Source organism: Helicoverpa armigera, chromosome 9, assembly GCF_030705265.1.
Source record: "Helicoverpa armigera isolate CAAS_96S chromosome 9, ASM3070526v1, whole genome shotgun sequence".
Classification (NCBI taxonomy): Eukaryota; Metazoa; Arthropoda; class Insecta; order Lepidoptera; family Noctuidae; genus Helicoverpa; species Helicoverpa armigera.
Window position 1 is genome coordinate 10,522,040 of NC_087128.1, and position 23,616 is coordinate 10,545,655.

The window sequence follows — 23,616 nt, forward strand, 5'->3', positions numbered from 1 at the left end:
GTACTATAGTTCAGAATTTCAGTCTTATTACAAGAGTATTAGTTATATATCTGAGCGATTTGAATACAACAAGAAAATATTTCGATCACTTCAAAGAATATTTTTTTTCACTTCAATTTTTACTTTTATTTCTATATTTTTTGCTTTGATAAGAATCATAGGTTATATTTATGGCATATCACATTGGAACCCAATGGTTTTGGTGGCAATTTTTATGTCGCAAATCGTGACGAGATTTAATATGATAATTCAACACCTTATGTTATTCGTCGTTATTTTGGTAGTCAAAAAGTTGCTTGAATGTTTGAATTCTTCGGTGGTAACTGCTGAAGAGAAAGTGATGAAACATATAAGTTTTGAAGATGAGTGTCATATCACGAAGGAACAAATTGAAGAATGGGCAGATATCTATCGAGATTTGGAAAACTGCTGTAAACAAGTGACAGTCTGTTTTGGACGTCAGGTATGTAAAGGGCTGCGGGTTGTTCGAAAGAGATACCGCGGCCCTGGTATATAAAAGGCGGACACGACGGTTTTTAGTCAGTAAGAGTCTGACACTCCCTCACCGCTGCTAACCCACAGCGTGAGGGGTCATTTGATGATTTTTGACGACGTTAAAAAAAACGTATGTATTTATAATACGGTTACCGGATTGTTCGAAAGAGTTACCGCGGCCCTGGTATATAAAAGGCTTAAGAGGGAACATGGCGGCTTTTGGTAAGAGTCTGACACTCCCTCATGCTGCACCCGTAGAGAGAGGGGGTCATTTGATAATTTCCCCTTAAAAAATATAAAGGTACTTATGAAAAAATCCAAACCTCAAAAATACTCATATTTTTTGCGTGCGTATCTCTAATACATATTTAAGTAGTAATTCAAGTCATTTATCATTTATACATAAGTATACGAAGTTTTTAATATTTTTGTAACTTATTTTCAGAATTTTTGTTTATCTTTTCAGTTCACATTCACGCTCACACTGACTATATCCACTTGCATTGTAATGACATATCAAATTGGTTACAGTATGGTTATAAGTGTAAGTATGACTTTACATCAAGCCAAAAAATACGCTTCTATAAAAAAAGTATTTGAAACAATCTTTTCTTTTAATCTATTTAAAAGCCATTGTTTCAGGGTTTCTGCTGCTAATTTTGCCAATTAGCATACCAATTCATTTTTGGATAAACAGTCTTTAAAAAAAAATAAAAAAACTACTGTTGTAGAAATCGACTGTTGAATATGAAAAAATATATGCCAGTCGAATCCCTTTTTTGAAAGTGGGTTAAACATAAAATTACCTGTACTGATATTTAATGTTATTTTTTTCAGAAAGTAATAACAGATAAAATCAGGCATATGGTGTTAACTATTCTGAACTACATATCATTGGAACTGTTACCTATAGTTGCTGGACAAATGATGCGGAATCAAGGATTATACTTCTATAGAACATTAACTGGGCTTTATAACACAATGATAATTGGTAAGATTTTTCCTTTCCTTTTAACACTGATAGTTTAGTTAAGCTCATAAATCATTAGATACTAATACTAAGTTTAGATACTAATGGTAGGAAGTACGCACTTTAAAATAATCTGGCTCACGGTCGGTCGGTATCAGGCTTACTAGAGCTTGATTGGATTCACGATAACCTTTAAAATAAACTGTCAGCCAAGCAGCCAACTAAAGGCTAAACTGTCAGTTTAGTCTGCAGTTTGTTAGTCAGAAGTTTGTAAGACAGAAATAATAATAGAAGGGGAAATAAGCGTCTAAAAGCGCGCAATACGGCCCTCGCTCAGCATAAACAATTTTTAATTGTATGTACTTTATATGCAAAACTACAGAACCTATTTGAAATTTTCTGTCACTACAGTAACATAGGCTATATTTTATATTGCCCGAGTACGAGAATAAGTTCCCTGGGATGGGGGTAAAACCGTGGGGAAACAGCTAGTGGTCTAATAAACTAGTACGTATAGCTTATAATTATTTAAAAATATTATGTTTTAGATCCAAACGAGAATAAAGTGAAATCGGTAAAGGACTTCGTTCGCATGACCAAGAAAAATCCTCTGGAAATCAAATTACTACCGAAGTTGCCTTTAGGCATGTATATGGTACCAATTATACTAGCGTTGGGTATTAATTATGCAATTATTGTATTGCAGTTTAATCATATAATTTAGTTTTAAACTTTTATTGTTCAATAAAGAATTTTAAAAACAAATAATATGGTAGTTTAACATGTATTTATTTAACTAGTCCTATAAATACTAATTAACTTTATTATCCAACGGCCAAGAAGCCAATCACAGTTAAGGGATCAACAGCTAGATAAGCAAGTGTTCTAAATAAAAGTTCCCCAACTACGATTGTACATTTTGGTTCTGCATTTTCAGTTCGTTAATTTTCATGTAGTCGAGTTTTTTGTTTTATTGTTATAAAAATACTAGCTTCCGTCCGCAGCTTCGCCTGCATGGCGTGTTGATAAAAAGTATCCAATGGACTAGTATCCATTCTAGTACCACAGAGAATATGTCTAAAAAGTTTCATGATGATCGGTTAAGTAGTTTTTGCGTGAAAGCCTAGCAAACAAACGGCCTTTCGCATTTATAATATGTATTAGTAAGATGAACGCTCCCAGTTGACAGCGATGGGGACGAATTTTTTGAAGCTTTTTAGTTGTTTGTTTTACTAGGATAGTTTTTGATATTTGTTGTAAATATATTATGTTTTGTAAATATGTAAATAAAATATCATTACAAAAGAAAAAAAAATGATCAAATTGCCGATTTAAGAGTAAGATTATTTAATCACTTCTTCCACATTTCGGATTTTTTATGATACATTAATATGAAAGGAATAAACTATTACTTAAGTAAACGTGTTATAAGTTACGATACTTACAAAATTATCTAAAAGCTTATCGTGAAATGTTTAGCAGTTAAAAGGAAGTAGACAAATAAAATAAAATAAATTAAATTAAACAAATTAGAATAAGTGACACATTACACTCACCACTCAATAGAAAAACTTCCGCATTGAAAAATGTCTTCAGCAAAACTGTTCGACTATTTACTAATATTCGAAAATATATTAGGAATATACAGGAATTATGACAATCAAAACAAAAAAGTGAAATGTTTCATTATTTTACAAATTTTAGTTCAGACAATGTACCATGTTATTAATGTTACTGGAGAACTGTATTTCTTGTTACAAAAACGTTTGAGTACACAGACGTTCATTGAATTGGGATTTGTTTTATCCGCTAACATAAACGCCTCGGTGACCTTAGTATCAGGCTTCTTATACAGCCGCGAATTCCAGAAATTTTACAGCACCATAAGTTTAATTTCCGAGCGTTTTAGATACGAGAAAAGACTAAAACGATCATTAAATACGTTATTTTACGTAACAGTAATTATTACAGGATTCTTGATCACATCGGTCATATTAAGAGCCCGAGAGGTCTACGTAAGACATTATTCTTTTAGTGACGCATTACTAGTGAATTTCATGTTTGTACCACAATTGTTCACAAGAATAACGTTAATATATCAACTAATTATTACATATGTTTATGTTATGGTAGTAGTGAATTTGGTGAAATGCTTGAATTCGTTAATATCAGACGGTCAACGGAAAGTAAGTAGGAATACGAGTGTGCTCGTAAATTATGATTGTGATGTCTCGAAGGAGCAAATTCAGAATTGGGTGGAGTTGTATCAAGAATTTTCAAACTGCTGTGAAGATGTGACGATGTGTCATGGACCACTGGCAAGTTTCTTTTGTATCTGTTATTAATAAGGTTCTAAAAATTGCTTTCTATCTTCTGAATTCCGATACAATTTTCAGAAATGTACAAAATGATAGGAAGTCGACAATACCCGTCATTATTTTATTCGCAGATTACATAATACATAATTATAAAATGGTTTATTTTACATTACAATCGTATTGTTGGTTTCCTTTTGGAACTTCTTTTTAATCGCAATCGTTTGTTTCAGTTTTTCTTCACGATGACATTGTTGATATTAAACTACGTCGTCCAGGCATATAAACTAAGTTACCAAACTGGTTTGAAAGTAAATATATAATAAAGTAAATATACCTATATATATGGCCCTACTGTGATATTTGTACCTGGCTAATTTTATGAGTTACTTATACGTATTTTTAATTTTTACATCGGCTGAAATTATGCTGTGTTTAATTTTAATTAGGTACTTCTGACTGTTAAAACGTTCATTCAATGTTGATTGCAAATAACTTGTTTAACAAATTAATTAACGCCAATTCACACCAAATTAAAAAGCTTTGGTCTGAATTATTTTGCATTAAAAAAAATTAAACCAAACATCGATTGAGCTTATGAAAATGAGAGCATTGTGTGAAAGACATAATATGGGTTAGAGGAGTATGGAATAAGAAGACATGGTGTGCTACTTTTAATTAAATTAGGGAAATGGCGAAAGCATGACCAATTTCTTTTTCTTTCAGTTATCTGTGTCCAGTGATGCCATATCATTTGCTATAGCTATGACAACCTATCTTACATCGCTGATAATGCCAGTACATGCTGGCCAAATGCTGAGAAACGAAGCAATGAGGACCCAAAGATGTCTAGCTCGACTTCATAATACAATTTTAATTGGTAAGATGTATTATTTTATTTATTTATTACTGTTACTGTTGCAGCCTTTTTATCGTCCCACTGCTGGGTCCTCCTCTCACACGGAGAAGGATTGAGCATTAATCACCACGCTTGCTCAATGAGGGTTTGTGATTTCAGACTTTATAATCCAGGTTTCCTCAAGATGTTTTTCTTCACCTTTTTATCAGCAAATGGTGTCCAAGATATAAAGTACATAGAAACTTAGAAAAGTTGCATTGGTACTTGCCTGACCTGGAATCGAACCTTCATACTCGAGAGGTTGGTTATTTACCCACTAGGCCACCCACGACTTAAATAATTTTAATTATTTATTTATTTAACTGTATGCAACATAGTATTAGACAGGCGGACTTAATGCCGCAGGCATTCTCTCCAGTCAACCTTAGGGTGATGCGGAGATAATATGGTACTTAGGTGCATTAATTAGCAAGCATTTTTCCCATTACACTGACATGCTAACCTCAACCCCTTTTCATCCAAATCATTTTTATTTGCTTGTACATGTTTAATCCCTCATTATGCTAGTCTTCCAAGTTTTAACAATTTTAATTTGTAAGATTCAATTACAATGACTTCAATATCATCATAAATGATACTGGCCTTGGATACTCGAAATAAATCTTCAAATTCGATGTTTATATAGGTATATTTTTTATTTATTTCAGACTATAATGAAGCTGAGCCGAAACTAATAAAGGACTTCATACGCCTAGTTAAAAAGAAACCTCTAGAGATTAAATTATTAACCAACTTACCTTTAGGAATGTACTTGCTACCATTATTAACTATGTTTGCAGTTAATTATACCATTATTGTATTGCAAATTAATCATATAATTTGAGGAGAGTTAGTTCTGATTTATTTATTTAGTCGGTATATCATATTTAAATTAAGTTATAATTGTTACTAATATTGCATTGGGTGTATCCCGTAATGATAGTAAATAATAAAGTTTAATAGAACCTTAAACATTTTGGTTGATATTTTAATTTAAAGATCAATTTTATTTGTGCCTGAAAATATGGGAACTGAATGCCCAAAACTGGAGGTCAAAAATTGTCATCAAGAGTGTACATGTGAAACTATATTTTCATCATAATTGAACCGCGGGATTCCAAACTCCGACCTTCTGATCAACAATTTATGGGTAATTAAAAGACAGTAGTAATTAATAATAATCCTATTTCTTCATTTTAATTGCGAATACACTCGAAAATTATATCTACTAGGCTCAAGAAACTCAGTCTTCTATCTGATTAATGACAATAATGAGTCTACGTAGCTCAGACTAAATATGTCGCCTGCCTAAACAATAGCTATACATCTTCAAGGCTTCGTATGGGTATATTAAGGGATTTAGAAAAAGAATTGCCTGACTCAAATTATTTATGTGCGCTGCTACAAATAAATAAAAGTATGTTATTTGAAGAACTCTTTTCGACTTTTTGTGTACTATGATTTCTATTTATTTTACTATTATCATGTTTACTTAGTCGTAGTAGCCTAGTAGTTAAAACGCTGGCCGCTCAAATAAATTCGATTAGATTCGATCGATCAATAATTTTTACTAAGTAAAAGTGAAGGAAAACATCTTGATTTTTAACTCTGAAAGCGCCAATCCGCTTTGAGCAAGCGGGTTAATTTACGCTCATTTTTTGCAGTATAAACAGAGTTCTGAGAGACTATAAAAATCAGTTGGTGATCATCACATCATTATTTGAAGGATAATGAACTGACTCATAAATCACCCTCAAATTTCAACCACAACGCGGTCAAATATTATATTTATTTTCCATGTTCATAGAAATCGCGACCATAACTGCAACATTTAATATTAACAAAAGTTAACTCAATTAATTCGGTTTTCCCATACCAAAAGCAGGAAATAGGACCGTTATAAATTAATTATGATACTGGTGTTTTGGGCCCGCTCTGGTTTTATATTTGGACAATTTATTTTCGACGGCATTCCGCATTTATAAATGGCTACCGGACGCATTAATCGTTGTTTTTATATTGAATACAGTTTATTATGTGAAAACAGCGAAATGGAATGTTTTAATTCTTTGTCTTTATTGTTTGACTTTTACAATTTTAGTTTTAGGTAACAGAACACAAAAAACAATCTTTGTAAATAGTATAGTTATCGGCACGAATCTTGAGCTCTGACCTACATCTGCGCAGAAGTGATTTATTAGCAAAGAACCAATCCCGAGTGACGGCTATGACGCGATGCACTGCGGGCCAATCACCGCTTCAGCCCGCCCTCGCGCCTCACTTCATACCACAAAAGGGACCCAATAAATTACTTCTGCGCAGGTGAAGGTCAGAGCTCAAGATTCGTGCCGCTAACTATATTATACAGATATCATAAATCAATGGTTCTATGTTCAGCAGTGAACACACATGTACCATTTAATCAAAAGCCTGGGTGAAATGCATCATTCACCACCTACCTCATCCTATAGTATTCCCAATAAATTCATCACAAGCATTGACCACGGAACTCGTAAAAACCGAACTTTAATTAAATATCATCGATTTTCCCATCATACCGTAAAAGATGGTTTCGCTGTCGACGAAAACCGATTCCCACTTGACACATTGATTGCAGAAATAAATCATTGTTTGAACGAAATGGTCTCGAATTTAAGTCCCGGTCTAGAATTGCTTTTTCGCGATTAATTCAATCAAGGTACCTACCACGTTAATTATTGGGTCGGTGTGATTAAAATCGGTGTTGTTAGCGAGTGTGAGTGACGGATTTCCTGCAAATGATTGGTGTTTTAAGGATGATATAGATTCAGAATATCTTAAAATCGCTTCGATACTAAAGGGTATCAAAAAGGAAACTTTATTTATTTGAACCCTAAAAGCTTCGAAACTACTACTGAACTGATTTGAAAAATTCTTTCATTGTTGCGAATTTAGACTCCCTGAATAACATAGGCTATATTTTATTCGGGTACGGGCATCAGTACCTACGAGACGCGGGTAAATATGCGGGAAAACTGCTAGACTTGTATATATACGTACATCAGTTTGTAGAACCCCAAAAAAGTGATTAAGCAAGTAATTAATTTACAGTTTCCACAAATAAAACAATAAATTACAAGAAAATAGCTGCGGGAAAACTTTGAACAGTAATTGTCGCCATCTTGGCCTTTATTTCCAACTGTGCCCCTTAAGTCTAGACAACCCTGTAATATTATCCACTATAGTACAAACTTGAAAGGAAAAAATACCTACAAATAGTTGTGGAAAAAAACATTTTGTATATATTTTTTCTGTCTAACCTTTTCCTAAATAAGTTGGGGTCGGCTTCCAGTCTAACCTGATGCAGCTGAGTGGCAGTGTTTTTCAAGGAGCGACTGTCTATCTGCCCTCCTCAATCCAGTTACCGGGGCAACACAATATCCATAATTTACTGATTTCTGATTACCCGTTACGACTGCCAAAGATGTTCAATGATAGCATTTGCATATACTTAGTCTATGTTGTTATTTCTAAAATATTTTTTCAAAACCAGTAGTTCCTGTTCAAAAAAACTTCAGTTTTATAATATTAGTGTAGATAGAAAATCGCTTTATCTTTTCCAATGCCTACCTGCATCGTCAAAAATTGATCCTCTCGATACTCGATTGGAAAGTTCCTGTCAGAAATTCATATCGCGCCCCCGTCGAGTGCTTTGATTGGTCGTGCAAAAAATTGACGTTTCATACGTTTGATATACCTAGTCACTTTATAAAACGGTTTTCTTTTTAATTGGAAAAGCTGAAGTCGAATAAAGGATAAAGGGACATAAATATTTTTTTGTAATTTGGGTAGGGCCAATGGAAATATACATTGGTCTCATTGAACCGGTTTTCAGGCACTGTAAACATATTTTTTCATTGTTACTTTTACTTTAGGTCGAACAGATAGAAATAACACAGCACAGCACTGGAAGATTGTTTATTACCATTATCACAATTAATAAACAAATGATCCCCATATACATATATGCAACTAATCAAGCAATTATGTGGGTAGTATGTGACGCGCCGCTCGCCACATGTCTCAGTCGCGCGCGGCAGTTACTGATGATCGGACGCCTAGCGATTAATGAATGTACTCACCACTATTAGTTATACTAAATTAATAAATAATTAGTTAAAATTAAATAAGTATGATTATTATAATAAATAAATATAATCCTACTAATATCGTACTAATATTATAAATGTGAAAGTTTGTGCGAATTTATGAATGTATGTATTTTATTCTTTCACGCAAAAACGGCTGGACCGATTTGGTTGGAATATGATATGTAGATAGGTGATACCATGGATTAACTTATAGGCTTCTTTTTATCAATATACCACGCGAAGGAAGCCGGGAACGGCAGCTAGTAAATAACTAAATAATTTTCATATGCAACTAATCAAGCAATTATGTGGGTAGTATGTGACGCGCCGCTCGCCACATGTCTCAGTCGCGCGCGGCAGTTACTAATGATCAGACGTGTAACGATTAATGAATGTACTCACCACTATTAGTTATACCATCTGTTATCGCACTGTTTGTTGGTCACGAACTTGCAACCTGTTTGACCCCCGCCTTGTATAAGTTTTGGGTACTTCACATAATTTTCGTCCCAAAGTCACGGTATTATAAGTTGTAAGTATAATTTATTTGGTAGGTTTTCGATATTTAGCCGAGGAAATGGATAATTTTTAGGTAAATGAGTTGGTTGTAAATAGAAGAAAAAGAATTCACATCACATAGCCATAATTGTACGTACGAGTAAATTAAAATACTCAGTTAGGTTTTGCATTTAAAGAAAAAAAAAAAAATTCATTTATTAATATTAAATTAATCAAGGAATACAAGTGTGTTTACCTGTATAGTTCACCTAATTCAAATGAGACTTGTATGAAGTAACAATAATAATGCATGTCGATTCTATAAAATATCACAACTCACTTCGACATCACTCTCACTTCGACTTCGATCTAAAGGTAGAATTCCGTGGACGCGACAATAGTCAACCTATGAAAATGTATGGCACCGTTGCCGAGGCCCGTGACAGTCGCGCGCGGCCGACGAATTTCGTAAGCTGCTCGCGGCATTGTCAACAATTTAATTCTGGTTTTACTAAAATTCTATAGATGTTATTAAGCGCTAGACCATGTTGAGAAGCGTACGGCCGCGAGCGGCTCACGAAATTCGTCGTCCGCGCGCGACTGTCGCGGCCCTCGGCAGCGGTGCCATACATTTTCATAGGTTGACTTTTGTCGCGCGCGGCTGCGACAATCGCGACCCACGGAATTCTACCTTAAAGTTTCGTGATTGACATTGTCAAACTACACTAGCGCTTCACTATCGAGCGTGTTGACAAGTTGAACTAAATTAAAGTCGAGATTTTGACAGATCTGCCAAAATCTGTCTATCTATAGGGGAGGTAGGGGACAGATGGGCAGTTGGGAGACATGATGAAATCAGAATAAAAGGGGGGTCCTTTTATTCTGATTTGATCATAGTTTTTTTTTTTTATTGGGTAGTTTACGTTACCGACTGGTAACGGTGTTCATCCATAGACTACCTGTCATTTCTGTGAGTTGTCAAGAACAAACACTCGTAAAAGTACTTAAATATTTTGTTGCGGTTTCGGATCGTTATAAAGAGAAAACTAATGAAAGGTATGTGTATTTTCTATTATTAATGATTGATTGTCAAAATCTCCAGTTACGATTATAGTAAGTCGATGCAATCCACACCTATTATACCTCTAGAAGAGGTACTACAGCAATAGTTTATGGGCCCCACGTTTTTATTTTAGTCTAATATGACCGGGACCACCTACGTAGGTTGACAGGTAAGTAACAATTTTTTATTTTCTAGTTTTCAGTGCACATAAGATAAAACCGTTTTACTTAAGTTTTTTTACCGATTTTTTTTTTATAAACAAAGTCAAAAGTGTCCAATGCTCCCTATGGTAGGGAGGCTTGGACATACCATGTAATGTATAATTTGTAAATTTTTGTTCTTCTTCTTCAGTGAAAATTTGTGAGGTTATAAATCTGCGCTAAAAATCCTTTATAGAATCTTGTTTCAGGTACCGTTGCCAACTTGATCTAGGGACTCCATATTTATCAGCTGTTAATTTTATTTTTTAACCTTTTCATACCTCTTGTATTGCTCGTTATATTAAATCTTTAGGAATTTCCCGTCGCAAACCATTCTTTTTAACCCCCGACGCAAAAACGACGGGGTGTTATAAGTTTGACGTGTCTGTGTGTGTGTGTGTATGTGGCATCGTAGCTCCCAAACGGATGATCCGATTGTAATGCGGTTTTTTTTGTTTAAAAGGAATGTCATTCGGGAGTGTTCTTAACTATGTTTGGTGGAAATCGGTTCAGGTCTTCAAGGTCATCAGCTCGTTTGTTAGGTGTGATAGGAATGTTACACGCTCAGTTTACTTGCAAGCATATGTGGGATCTAAAATTTGAAATACTAATGTCTTCTGGAACCACTGAGCTGGTCTGCTGTTAGGACACGAAGATAGGTAACCCTGAACTGCCTTTTAGTAAACCCATCGAGTTTGGGCTCGTTTAATTTGTCTTGACTAGTTTTCTTCATGTTTCTAATTGACGAGAACCTAATTCTGGAAATGGGATGTGGCGGATGAAACCCTAGAATGATATATAACCCTGGATCAACAAAGGTCCATCTTTATTGTTTCTCAATCTGTGCAATTCTCCCAGAGCCAGTTTGTCATGAGGATTGTTAAACAGCTTCCTTTGGCTGAGATCGCATTAGCGAACCCATCATAAAAAGAAGGAAACATTAAGGAGCTCCTTTAAAAAACCATGAAATAAAATAAAATTATAAATTAAAAAAACCCCCGACCCAAAAAAGTACGCAATTATTATGACAAAATGTTATAAACGATAAACCCTATAAAAAGCAAAAAGTAACTTTAAACACTACGTAAGTACCAACTAAAGCATGTCAGACTAAACAAAATTTTGACGTGTCGACGGTTTTATTTAAACCGTTTAAATATCTCGTAATGTTGAAACTGATTGTAATTTTTAGGATAGCTCTTTGATTTTATCTAGCCAAAATAAGAAATGGCAATAAAAGTTGATTATCTGTAAAATCTGATTTTTTATGCAATAAATGTGAAAAAGTGCCCATCCCTCCCCTACCTCCCCTAAAGTATGAAATGACATTACGAATCGAAGTGAAATGCGAGTTGTTGATCGAGTTTTATAGAATCCCAATACAGCTTTGCTACGATTAGCTACGTCGTAGCAATATTCAGATTATTATTTAGGTTTCTCTGTTTGCTTATTTACCCTACAATATTTGTTTGAGAAGTCTATTTTATTCAAAATTACCTTCCTCTATAATAAAGCCTGATTTTGTTCAAGGCGTACATTTTTTGGTACACAACGGATGTTTGTTTCCGGTAAAAGATCGGAGAAACTTCCAAATTGGAGCCTTTCTTCTTTACCGTTGAAGTTGGTACTCTGAAATAGCATTTTATTACTTTTAGTTTATGCCTAATAAGAGAACACAATAAATCATTCGTTATGAGTTGAATTATCTAGGTTAATATGGTTTCTTTGTTTGTAACTAAAGACACAGAAACTACTGAACCGATTTGAATTTTTTTCATAGCTGATAGCCACATATAAAATTCCGGATATCCACGGCGAGAGAAACCGTAGGAAACTGCTAGTCTTCCAAAAAAAAACAAACAATTAGCCCTACTTAACCCGACCAATTACAATTCACTCACAAAACCACAGACAATAGCTAACCAGCAATAACCTCTATCATCAAAGAGCTATAATTGGCGCGAAAGCGGCCGTCAAAACCGTCAAACGTCATTACGTGACAGATAAAATCCCGCGCTTCGCCATCTTGTGTCACCCTCGGGACGTCCATTTTGACGTGCGCCATCAATCCGGGTAAATGGCGCGAAACGATCAGCTGTCACGGACCTAGTTTAACGACTGTTCCCAATTATCTATCTATCTGTGAATTCGTCTTCTAAAGATAGGTATTTGACATCCTAACTAATATTATAAATGTGATAGTAACTCTGTCTGTCTGTCTTTTCTTTACGCCTTAACTACTGAACCGATTTGTATGAAATTTGGTACAGAAATAGTTTGGAACTTTAGAAGGGACATAGGATAGTTTTTACTACAAAAAGAATATAAAATAAAATTTATTCCGGACATATAGCGCCATTTATTACTCAAACCAAAAATCTGTCGGATGTCACTATTCCACGCGTACGAACGCGCGGGCAAAAGCTGGTTACTTATTATGGGGATAATATCAAACTATCTCTAGTAAGCATACAATAGATAGATAGAATATAGGAAAGGCCGTAAGTGGTCACATTGTAATGACACACTAGGATTGGTATCATGAACGGATTTGTGAAAGACTGGATATGAATATTTTTTTTATAGCTTCAATTTTTCGAATAGCAAAGATTTTGTGTTTTACCAAGGGGTATAATTGGGATTCCCAAGTAACTGGGTTGAGGAGGTCAGATAGGCAGTGGCTCCTTGGAAATCACTGGTACACAGCCCCAATCAACATAGTTGGGAAAAGGCTCGGGAGAGATGATGAGATTTTCTATTTCTATAAACTACATAATTTTCTACGATTGCTTTTTAAAAAAAAATGATGTTAACACAAATTACCATTATAGTTTACCATAATTTCGATAATATACTCCTTTAGTGGGAAAAAAAATTAAGCTAAGTAGGTAGTCAATAGTTTAGTTCAGCGGTCGCTTGGACTGTTTTTATTATGTTCTTATCCAGTTTTAGTGTGATCTAAGAGTGTAGTGAGTTGATGAGGGTGTAAAAGCTATTCAGCCGGAAAGCTGATAGCAAATATGGCAATAACATGGTCCATCTTGTATCTTCGTATGTTTAGCTTATTTATCTTAATATTAAGTATATTATATACTTACTATAATGTAATGAGTTAGTAGGTTAAGAGTAAAAACGGACAGTCAGTAAGTATAGTATGGAAAAAACTAGGCGGATGATGAGCTAAGACTTAAATGGTCAAAATAAAAAATCATTTATTCGAATTTGGCTGCAAATAGCACCTTTTAAACGTCAGTCAAAAGACAGCCTCCAAAACGCCCACCGTTCACCACTTCCTATGTGATTTTGCTGGGAAGAAGTGGCGCAACAAACTCCCCAGCAATGGGTAATCTTTTTAAATAAAACAGCAATTACCAAACATCAGAATTACCTAAATGTACCTCTACAGTAAAAGTTGTTTAGATCCGATGACATGGACGAATATAACGTTATCAAGAACAAACTGCTAAGTCAGCAGCTACCTACATATATACTCTATACTAATATAATAAAGAGGAAACATTTGCTTGTCTGTTTGTAACATAAAGGCTCCAAAACTACTGAACGGATTTGGAAAATCCTTTTAATGTAAGGAAAGCTACACTATCCCTGAGCAAGATAGGCTCTAAAAAGGCTTTTAAAGAAATTCCCCGGGACCATATATAATAATGTCCACATATAGATATAGTAAAAGAAATATTTTGTTTGTTTGTACCCTAAAGGTTCCGAAACTACTGACCCGATATGAATAATTCGCTGTTGGAGAGCTGCACTACAAGTAACATGGACCCGGGCTAGGCTTTCATACAGGTACGGGAAGAAGTTTCTACAAGACGCGGGTGAAGCCACGGGAAAACAGCAAGTTCGTAATACAGAGATAGATACCCACTCGTAGGGTGTCAAATTTTGAATAAGAAAAGGGAATATATGTTCACTCGATGACTTGTTCGTTCTGCTTGAATGAGAACGAACGTGACTGAGTTACTGAGTGAATTCCTTCACCGACCATTTTTCGCTCCGATCTTTTTCAATGTGCGCACTCCATTGCGTGATGACTTCGACTGTTAGCGAAAGCACGGGTCGTGCAAACAGTATTGGTTGTTCAACTGTTTTAAACTTAGAGTGTTTAAGCAACCGGAGATGACATGAGCACAAATGTCTATGCGAAAAGGACTTATCGATATATATATACTAATTAGTAAGCATGGGGGATGAACTGATGCAACAAATAGTTAACAAGTTTAAACTTTAGAGTGTTTGACTAACCGGAGATGACATAAGCACGTATTTACGAAAGGGACCACCAACGCGTGGTTGACAAGATAACACTACAAATTGTGATAACTCACTTCTTCATTTTTAATCACATCGTTATGCATGCACACAATGTCTTTAGCACTTTTGTGAAAGGCATGTCAATGTCGTCTCCAGTTGATTAAACACTCTAAGGTTTAAAGGGTAAAAATATTTAGCTAGCACAGCAAAGTGGACTTTTCCTTCTGTCAAACAATATTTGTTCCGAACGTCGACAAAACGGTTTAACTGATGTAGGTACGAGATAAGTAAATACGAAGTGGCTTTTCGTCGAATTAAATATTGACGGTACGATGAATATTGTATTTTTTTAGGGTTCCGTACCCAAAGGGTAAAACTGGACCCTGTTGTTTTCGCTCCTCTGACCGTCCGTCCGTCTATCACCAGGTTTTATCTTATGAACCGTGATAGTTAGAGAGCTGAAATTTTCACAGATGATGTATTTCTGTTGGCAATGTAACAAAAAATACTGAAAACTAGAATAAAATAAATATTTGGGGGGCTCCCATGCAACAAACGTGATTTTTTTGCTCATTTTTGCTCTGGTACGGAACCCTTCATGCGCAATTCCGACTCGCACTTGGCCGTTTTTTTCGGTCGTACCCTTAAAATGGCGTAAGATGAGCTTATTCAAGTTATGGGTACCTTTTCAGCGTAAAATCGTTGTCTCAAGTAAGAAATGTTCGGGATGACGCGCTTATTTTTCACTTAGAAGAGAAATTTCGGGAAATAAACCAGGTGTTGCTATTTTACGTTTAAAACGGGTCATTTGAATAAGGTGCTTTGTGCATGTTTTTTATAACGGGCTTATAATAATACCTTTATTAATTTTATTTTATATTTATTATTTGCAGCTGCAAGGAACAACTAGTTTGAACGTAATGATGTAAAAGTTGCCTTAACTGGATGAAAAGATAAACTATAAAAAATAGACCCTACCGACATCAAAAATAATGAAAGAATAAAATAATGTATATCTCAATTATAAGTAATATCCAAGAGTAAATAACGAGCCACCTTAGACAAAATTATATTTCATCAATATCAAAGGCAAAAAAGTTACCAATAAGTCAACATATGTAGTTGGGAAAAGGCTCGGAGGATGATGATGATGAAGTTCAAAAAACAGTAGATATTCATATGACATTGCGAATACCTATTTACATTTAAAATATATTTCTGAAATTCTCCCTTTGAATACATTGTTTAACAAAGCCAAATTGAAGGCAGTATTTATTCTTCAATGGCAGACTGAAATGCAAATAATGCTATCATTTTTCAAAAAGGTTTAACACAGGGAATAGTTTGATGTTGTCTTAAGGTCTATATTTGAATTCCTGAGACGCTATTTCGGGTAAACATACGACGGTTTAAAATGGCGAGCGACTTAAAAATGTGGTTAAAAGTTGTGTATTTTTATACTTGTTGATTTGTTCAATTAAGATGTTTTTTTTAATTATTTTTTTCTTAGTTGTGATTTTAACACGAACAGTTAAATGTTTCATTCTCAACAAATAGCAACCGTTTTATGCACACTGTTTTGGCCATTGTTTTTCAAAAGGACTGTTTGAAAGCAGCCAGCGTCCAGCGTTCACCCACAACCACTTCAACCGAGCTTCTATTTACTTAGAAAGTGTCAACAATTGTGCATATAGGTACTTATTTCTATGTATCCTTGAATGATTTGAAAACACGCTTCTAGGAAACAGCAATGCTGTCGGCATTATCTGTTAGGCGGTACGAAATTTGCCGGGACAGTTAGTAGTTTCCTATAATAATTAGGTATACACATAGCATTATTACGAGAATTCCCAAAACACAAAACAGTAATATCTAATAACAATTTCAAAATCAAAAACACGTTATTGTTTACCAAACAATGGGCTGAATTTAATCCTGTCAAAGCTATCGACAATTTATAGCAATATTAATATCGTTTATCTCACGGACCGTATCCTCGTGATAACATTTATTTTGGGAAATTCAGGCGTTTTGTGCAACTGAAAATATAAATATAGAAATTGTGGCTGCCTTGTCGATAAGCTGACGGCTTAATCCATTTGAGTGGGCGATTTACAATGGAAGAATGGACCTTTTGTGACCTACATAAAGTTGTTTATTGCTTTGATTGGTTAAGCCGTTGAAAAATGACGGGATAACTGCCCGTCCTGGATATTTCGCGCGCTTAAATGATCGGCCGATCAATTTGAATCCGATATCAGTTATGACGAAATGATTTATTTCTAAGCCTTTCTATATCGCTTTCAGTTTATTCAAATACGTGTTTATGTATTTTTTTTCTCAAAACTGATGTATTTGTTTTTTCGTGTCTTGCATATCTGTATTTCGTCAGAACTTGTCACATTATAATACATTTGTGCACGTTCACCGTATTTTTGGACTAAAATCAGCCCCACTATTAACCAAACAACAAAACCCCATATTACAACATCGACAAGCTGTACACAATAATCCTCCGTATATTCGACCTCTAGATGTGTAGGGAGATAGCAGCACGGACAGACAACGTTTAATAAAGAGAGTGTAATGCGCATTGACCGTTCATGGCACCCTCCACCGTCCATTGTCCACTGCATCGGAACCTAAGGCTTTAATTAAAGTGTACAAGTAAATGACGGAACATTCTAGGCACGGAGCACAAAATGAATAGAGATGTCATAACGTAAAATGACCTAAGAAAGTAGCGCGCCAAAATGCGGGTGTTCAGGGGATGAAGAACGTTACAAACTCCGCTTTCATACGCCAACTTATCTATACTAACATTATAAAGCTGAAGAGTTTGTTTGCTTGAACTCAGGAACTTACTGGTCTTGTATTGATTTTAATATGTCAAGGAATCCGAACGCCTTGTTAGTTCTAGTAACTGATCATGCCTACTGTACGTTGCTTAACCTACAAGGTGTCTGATCTACCTACCTTTCGGCATCTCTGCTTTCTTTCCTTCCTCTATGCACGGAACATTCTAGGCGATTGTTTAAGGGGAGGAATCTTGATAGCGATTGCGGGGTCGTGGGAATAGATTCACATTTGTTTTTTGGATGTTGGATGCCTGTTTCATTTCGGCTACGGACCGTGTTTTGTTTTATTGTGTGTTCGAATATTGAAATGTTTTTGGGCCGTGAGATAAGTAGTTTGTAACTGACTTCTCAAAAAGGATGACCAATTCGGACGCTTGTATTTTTTTTTTGTTTCTTTTACCCCAAGCTTGTGTGTAACATTACAAATAATTGCATGTTTGTAATATGACAAAAAAATAATAATAGCATTGTTATATACCTAATTAGTAGGTAAAGCAAATTACTAGGTAATATGAATATGCTTTTAGCTAAATGCTAAGCTAATACATCAGATTATGCGCCGATTAAACCGGGATCAGTTCATTGACGCGGATTAATTGTGATCTTGCACCGAAACAATAATTTGACGGTACTTCAGCCATTTTATATGGGCTAAACGAAATTACTAATGATATTTATTTTCTTATATTTCCCAAAAATTAAAACAACACTTTGATAATCAAAAAAGTTAAATCTCTCTATTTGTCAGTAGCAATTTTGATCCCCAAAAATCCTAACCCAACGAGTTCCCATTTACTAACTTTTGCGTCCTTTTCTTAAACTTTAGGAGATCCCTCGGGTGTCCTTGGGCATTTAAGTGGATAATTAAGAATACCTGCAAACTGCAGACGAAACAGTCGGCTGAAAGTTGACCCATTTTTTTTTAATAGTTGACACCAATCAAAGTTTTCAGTCGGTCAATACCGGCTTCATACCTGATCTTTATAATGTGCGTACTACCATTCATCTTCATGCTAATTGCGGTCCAAACAAACTATCGGCCGACTAGAAGTTTGCAGTGTGTGGGAGCTTTAAGGCTCGAGCAGACCGGATGCGTATGCGTAACCACGCGCGTAGTCACGCGCGTAGTTACGGCGTAACCATGAGTTGTAATGTATGGAAATGTATGAGACAGGCCACACCGCTTGCGTAACGACGCGCGTGTCTACGTTACGCAAGCGGTGTGGCCTGTCTCATACATTTCCATACATTACAACTCATGGTTACGCCGTAACTACGCGCGTGACTACGCGCGTGGTTACGCATACGCATCCGGTCTGCTCGAGCCTTTAAGGAATACATACACATAAGTTGTGTTGGCACTATGTTTCGTCACGGCAGTTAAGAAAATGACCGTTATGCTATTATGGAGCTAAAGTGTCGTATTAGGAAGCATTGTTTCACATAACCTTCTTGATGTAGTGTAAGAGACTGCCTGGCAAATGGAATTAGGGTACCGAAAGGCAAAAATGGGACCATATTACTAGGATCCGCTGTCCGTGGCTTAGCCACTTGAATTTGTCATTAATGATATATTTATCCATCTATGACTGTGTGGCCAGCGTGTTTCGAAAAACACGCTTCAGTGTTTATTTATTGGGCGGGCAGTCATTTTGGATACTCAGAAACCAAAAACTAACAACCAGTCCTACCAATCGTGTCAGGCATTGTGTTACCCTGATAACTTGATTGAGATGAGTTTGGCAGAAGCTCTTCATACCCTGGTACTCTGCTGCATCATATAAATTAAATAAAACAACCTAAACAATTCCATAATTTACTTCAACTCGAGACGCCAAAATACCTCTCCCTCCTTGTCTAAAATGGATAGCACAATTTGTAGCATAACGATGATAGCTGCGCCCCTTAGCTCTGTAGATACATACGTTTACCAAGATACGTATATTATAATATTCATGTTCGCACGCAGATGTGAGGCAGCCCTAGTCGTGCATTAGTCTCATGGAGTAAGGAAATATAACCGGAGAGGCTAAGTCAGGTAGGTCAGGCGTCTTCTTCTAGGTCAAATACGTGGAAAGTGACCAATATGATCAGTTACTAGTAAAGTAACACATCTATCGACTTTGTTGGTGATTTGGTTTTAAAAAAGATTTCTGAGTTTCAAAGAAAGTGTCTGAGATCGTAGATAGTAACGTTCCTCGTTCTCTGAACTCCCGCATTTTGGAGCGCTACTCTCTTAGGAGATTTTGAGTTGCACGGGTAACTGGTTTGATGAAGTCAGATGGCAGCTCCTTCTATTTAGCTTCAATCAGTTAGACTAGAAGCTGACCCCAAGATAGTTGGGAAAAGACTAGGCAGATGATGACGTTATATGTCATCTCCGCTCATCATTTTGTTCTCTGTGATCACCCTATTATTGCATGTTCGCGGGATTAGATTAGTTTAGTCGTGACGTCACATGGTCGTCAATGTTATTAATGCTCTTTGTGGCGCTTGAGTGGTGATTATGAGTTCGTGTGTAGACAGGTGATGAGGAAACTGGATGGAAGGTCACCTGTGTACACTTGTCTGTCTATAACATAAGTTGGAAGAGTTTTCGTAAAGAAGGTTACATCGTAAATGGTTTTAGAGACAGTTGAACTTGTTTGTCAAATAGAAAAAAAAATAGGAGGGATTTTGCCCAGCAGTGAGACAGTATAGGCTAGAACCGGTACTGGTAGGAGACCAGTAAAATGAAGCTCATCTTACTTTTTAAAAATTGATGTTTTTCAAAATAACTTTACCGCCGAATTCTGAGTACATTTAATGTGTCCTATTCTATCAAATACTGTATGACAAAGAACCCATGTTTTGTTGAAAAAGGTGCTTAATTCAGAATTCCCCCGACATTTCGGCACAATGATTAGTTTCTGAACGAACGGGAACTACGTGTTTTCATTAACTTCGAACGTTAGATCGCTCCTCAATACATTTTCTATGCATTGGTTTTATACTGTTGTTTAAGATTCTAGTATTATTGTGATTTTAGTGGGAATTGAGTTCAATAGTTTTAGAATAATATTGGAGAGTTTACGGTAGTGTTAATGTTAATTAATAAGAGTTGTTTAAGTTAGCATTTTTTGGGTATTTGAAAGCTTTTGGCTGAGTAACAGCCGCACAGGTCAATCGATCATCACGTGAAACAAAGCTTGGCGCGGCCGGTCCATAGATGGGTGACCATCTTGTCATGAAAATGTAGTTACGAGTCGTCAAAAGAAGTCTTAAAACCAGACTTACTAAATAGCCATAGCCTGAGAAACAACATAAGCTACATTTTGTCCAGATGCGGAAAATAGCTCTTTCGTCACGCGGGATTAGCCTTAAATAAAGCGTAAACTGCTCTATTGAAAAGCTGCTAATTACTACAGAAATAATTTCCTCATAAGAATATTCAAACTGTACGAGATATTAATTTCTGCATTCAGTGCAGAAATAACTTTAATTAAAAAGTAAAATTAAAACTATATGAGTTTTCAGTATTGAAGTTTCAGCACAGCGCAGCACTAATGAAATATCCATTTTATATCATATTCCTTAAATTCTTATTTATATTCGTTCATTCGGAAAACTGAAAAACATCTTTAATTTGCTTAACATGTACCTAATTTAAATTTTTTATATAAATATTTATTTAAAAACCTACACTTGTTAGTGAAATTCTTTCCAATTCCTGATAGTGCTTACAAGCATAGTAAATTCATTAACTGGTTTTAATTAGTCACGACGATATCAACGCATTTATTATTCTACTATACTTGATACAAATAAACGTATGCGTTGTCTTTCTTAATAGTTTTTTTTTTTTACTAAAGTGAAACTCGTCAATTGCTCTCTTTCTGAAAATATAAGACCCAATCTACCACTTTAGTAAGAAAAGCCTAACCCACATCGATCGCGAAAAACTAGTTAGCAATCCATCTCATATAACACTAAGATGGTATGTCAAGAAACTTGTCCACTCGCTCATAAGATTCCCGAGCGATCCAATCTAAGTAATGGTCTGATCGAACGAGCCATATGTCAGACGCAGGGCCGGATTAGACGATGCGGGATTGTTCGAAAGCAAAGAAGAAAAAGAAAGAATTCAAAAAACTGCAAAGCATTCATTCGCGGTTATGACGCATATAGGACACAAAAGATACAAGCAAGTATACATACAAAACTCAAAAAAAAACGCGATAAAATAAGAAAATAAAAGAACAAGTCTTGCTTAACTTTAGAACATGTAAGGTCTAGCACCAAGACCATGGGTAGTAGTGTTTTGAGTCTCAATAACCCCAAAGAGAAAAAGTTCAAAATTACTATCAGAACACAAAATGAATCGTTCATTTATTATAGTCGTCAACCGAAAAAAACACAGGTTTTGCGAGCCTTCCTTGCATAACCGGTTTTAACCGGCTTTTAGTTTTAGCAACGATAATTATTTGTACATATGAAATCCGGCTCTGGTCCGACGCCAGATGTTGGCTGGCTGGTATATGCTCTCATGTGACACTTCCATCGTTTTATAGCTATGTAATTGATTAAAAAGTTATATTCAGTGTTATTGAAAGTTTCAGTGTAGGCGCTAAGTGATTGGTTAGGAGATAGTGTAACTTTCAGGCAGTTTACAGGCTCTTTGGATTAGTGGAATTCGGTTTTTGGAGATGATATTTCTGTACTTGCTATATACCAATAAAATTGTCAGTAAATATGCTGCCTGTTTATAGGGTTCCGTACCCAAAGGGTAAAAAGTGACCCTATTGTTTTCGCTCCTCTGTCCGTCCGTCCGTCCGTCTGTCACCAGGATGTATCTCATGAACCGTGATAGTTAGAGTTGAAATTTTCACAGATGATGTATTTCGGTTATATATATATAACAACAAATACCGCTATAACAACAAATACTGAAAACTGGAATAAAATAAATATTGTGTTGGGCAATACAACAAACGTGTTTTTTGCTTATTTTCAAAATGATGGTACGGAACCCTTCGTGCGCGATTCCGACTCGCACTTGGCCGGTTTTTTAAACAGGAGAACAATTGTATTGTATTTATAACCAACTTTCCTAAAGAAGAATTTATTTGTAAACTACTATCTAGACACACGGCAGTGTATCCGCCAAGTTCGAGCAAAAAAAGCGACACACCGGCCGTGGGTTATATTACACGAACCATTTCGGGCCAAATTCGACCCCCCTGTAACTCAAAATCTATTTTATTTACGCATATCAAATTTCTAGTATCTGTTGAGACCCCCTCACTTATCTAAAATACAAAATTTCATTAATATACCTATTGTAGGTCTTGAGATATTGACGTCAGAAAATCGCTATTTTTACTATACACTCACTGACTGATTCACTGATTCACTGATTCACTGACTCACTCATCAAAAACCTAGACCACTTCCAATGGTCGTATTGACTTGAAATTTTGCATGGAGGTAGATCTTTATGTCAAGGTAAAGGGAAAAATCTGAAAATGGCCAAGTGTGAGTCGGTTTCAAAATAATGAAGGTGTTTTATACCCGGTGTAAAATTCCCCTAAGGAACTAAAACGAACTAAATTTATCTATATTTGTATAATATATCTTCGAATGGTACAAAGGTTTGTATTTAGTCAAAGTAAAGTAAAAATCTGAAAACGGCCAAGTGTGAATCACTTTCGAAAATAACGAATGTGTAACTTTGATCCACGAACATAATATATGATAACATGTCATGTCAGTCAGTTGGTAAATCTAGTCCATTTAGTTAATCTAGTTCATTTCTTTGTAAGAAACATAGTGCATATTAAAAAATCTAAAAAATAGTATAAATGAGACATTTCTTTAACTAACTTCATCATAAGAAAAAAATAAAATAAACAACATTACAAAAATAAATGAAATCCCA

The 23,616-nt window shown here is 35.5% G+C and overlaps 1 protein-coding gene across 1 annotated transcript; it reads left to right on the forward strand.

The window, feature by feature from the left end:
• The first annotated feature begins 3,051 nt into the window (after window positions 1–3,051).
• LOC135117281 (uncharacterized) lies at window positions 3,052–5,522 on the forward strand. The gene is made up of 3 exons (XM_064036107.1): window positions 3,052–3,186; window positions 4,507–4,660; window positions 5,347–5,522. The coding sequence occupies exons 1-3, from the start codon at window positions 3,052–3,054 to the stop codon at window positions 5,520–5,522; spliced, it is 465 nt and encodes a 154-aa protein (XP_063892177.1).
• The last annotated feature ends 18,094 nt before the right edge of the window (window positions 5,523–23,616 follow it).

What these genes read in the sequence shown, in the direction of transcription:
- LOC135117281 (XM_064036107.1), top strand. Translation starts at nt 3,052, where the DNA reads ATGTCTTCAGCAAAACTGTTCGACTATTTACTAATATTCGAAAATATA. An exon ending in TAGTTCAGACAATGTACCAT is followed by an intron (nt 3,187 to 4,506) that starts GTTATTAATGTT and finishes TTTTTCTTTCAG; the next exon opens with TTATCTGTGTCCAGTGATGC. An exon ending in TCATAATACAATTTTAATTG is followed by an intron (nt 4,661 to 5,346) that starts GTAAGATGTATT and finishes TATTTATTTCAG; the next exon opens with ACTATAATGAAGCTGAGCCG.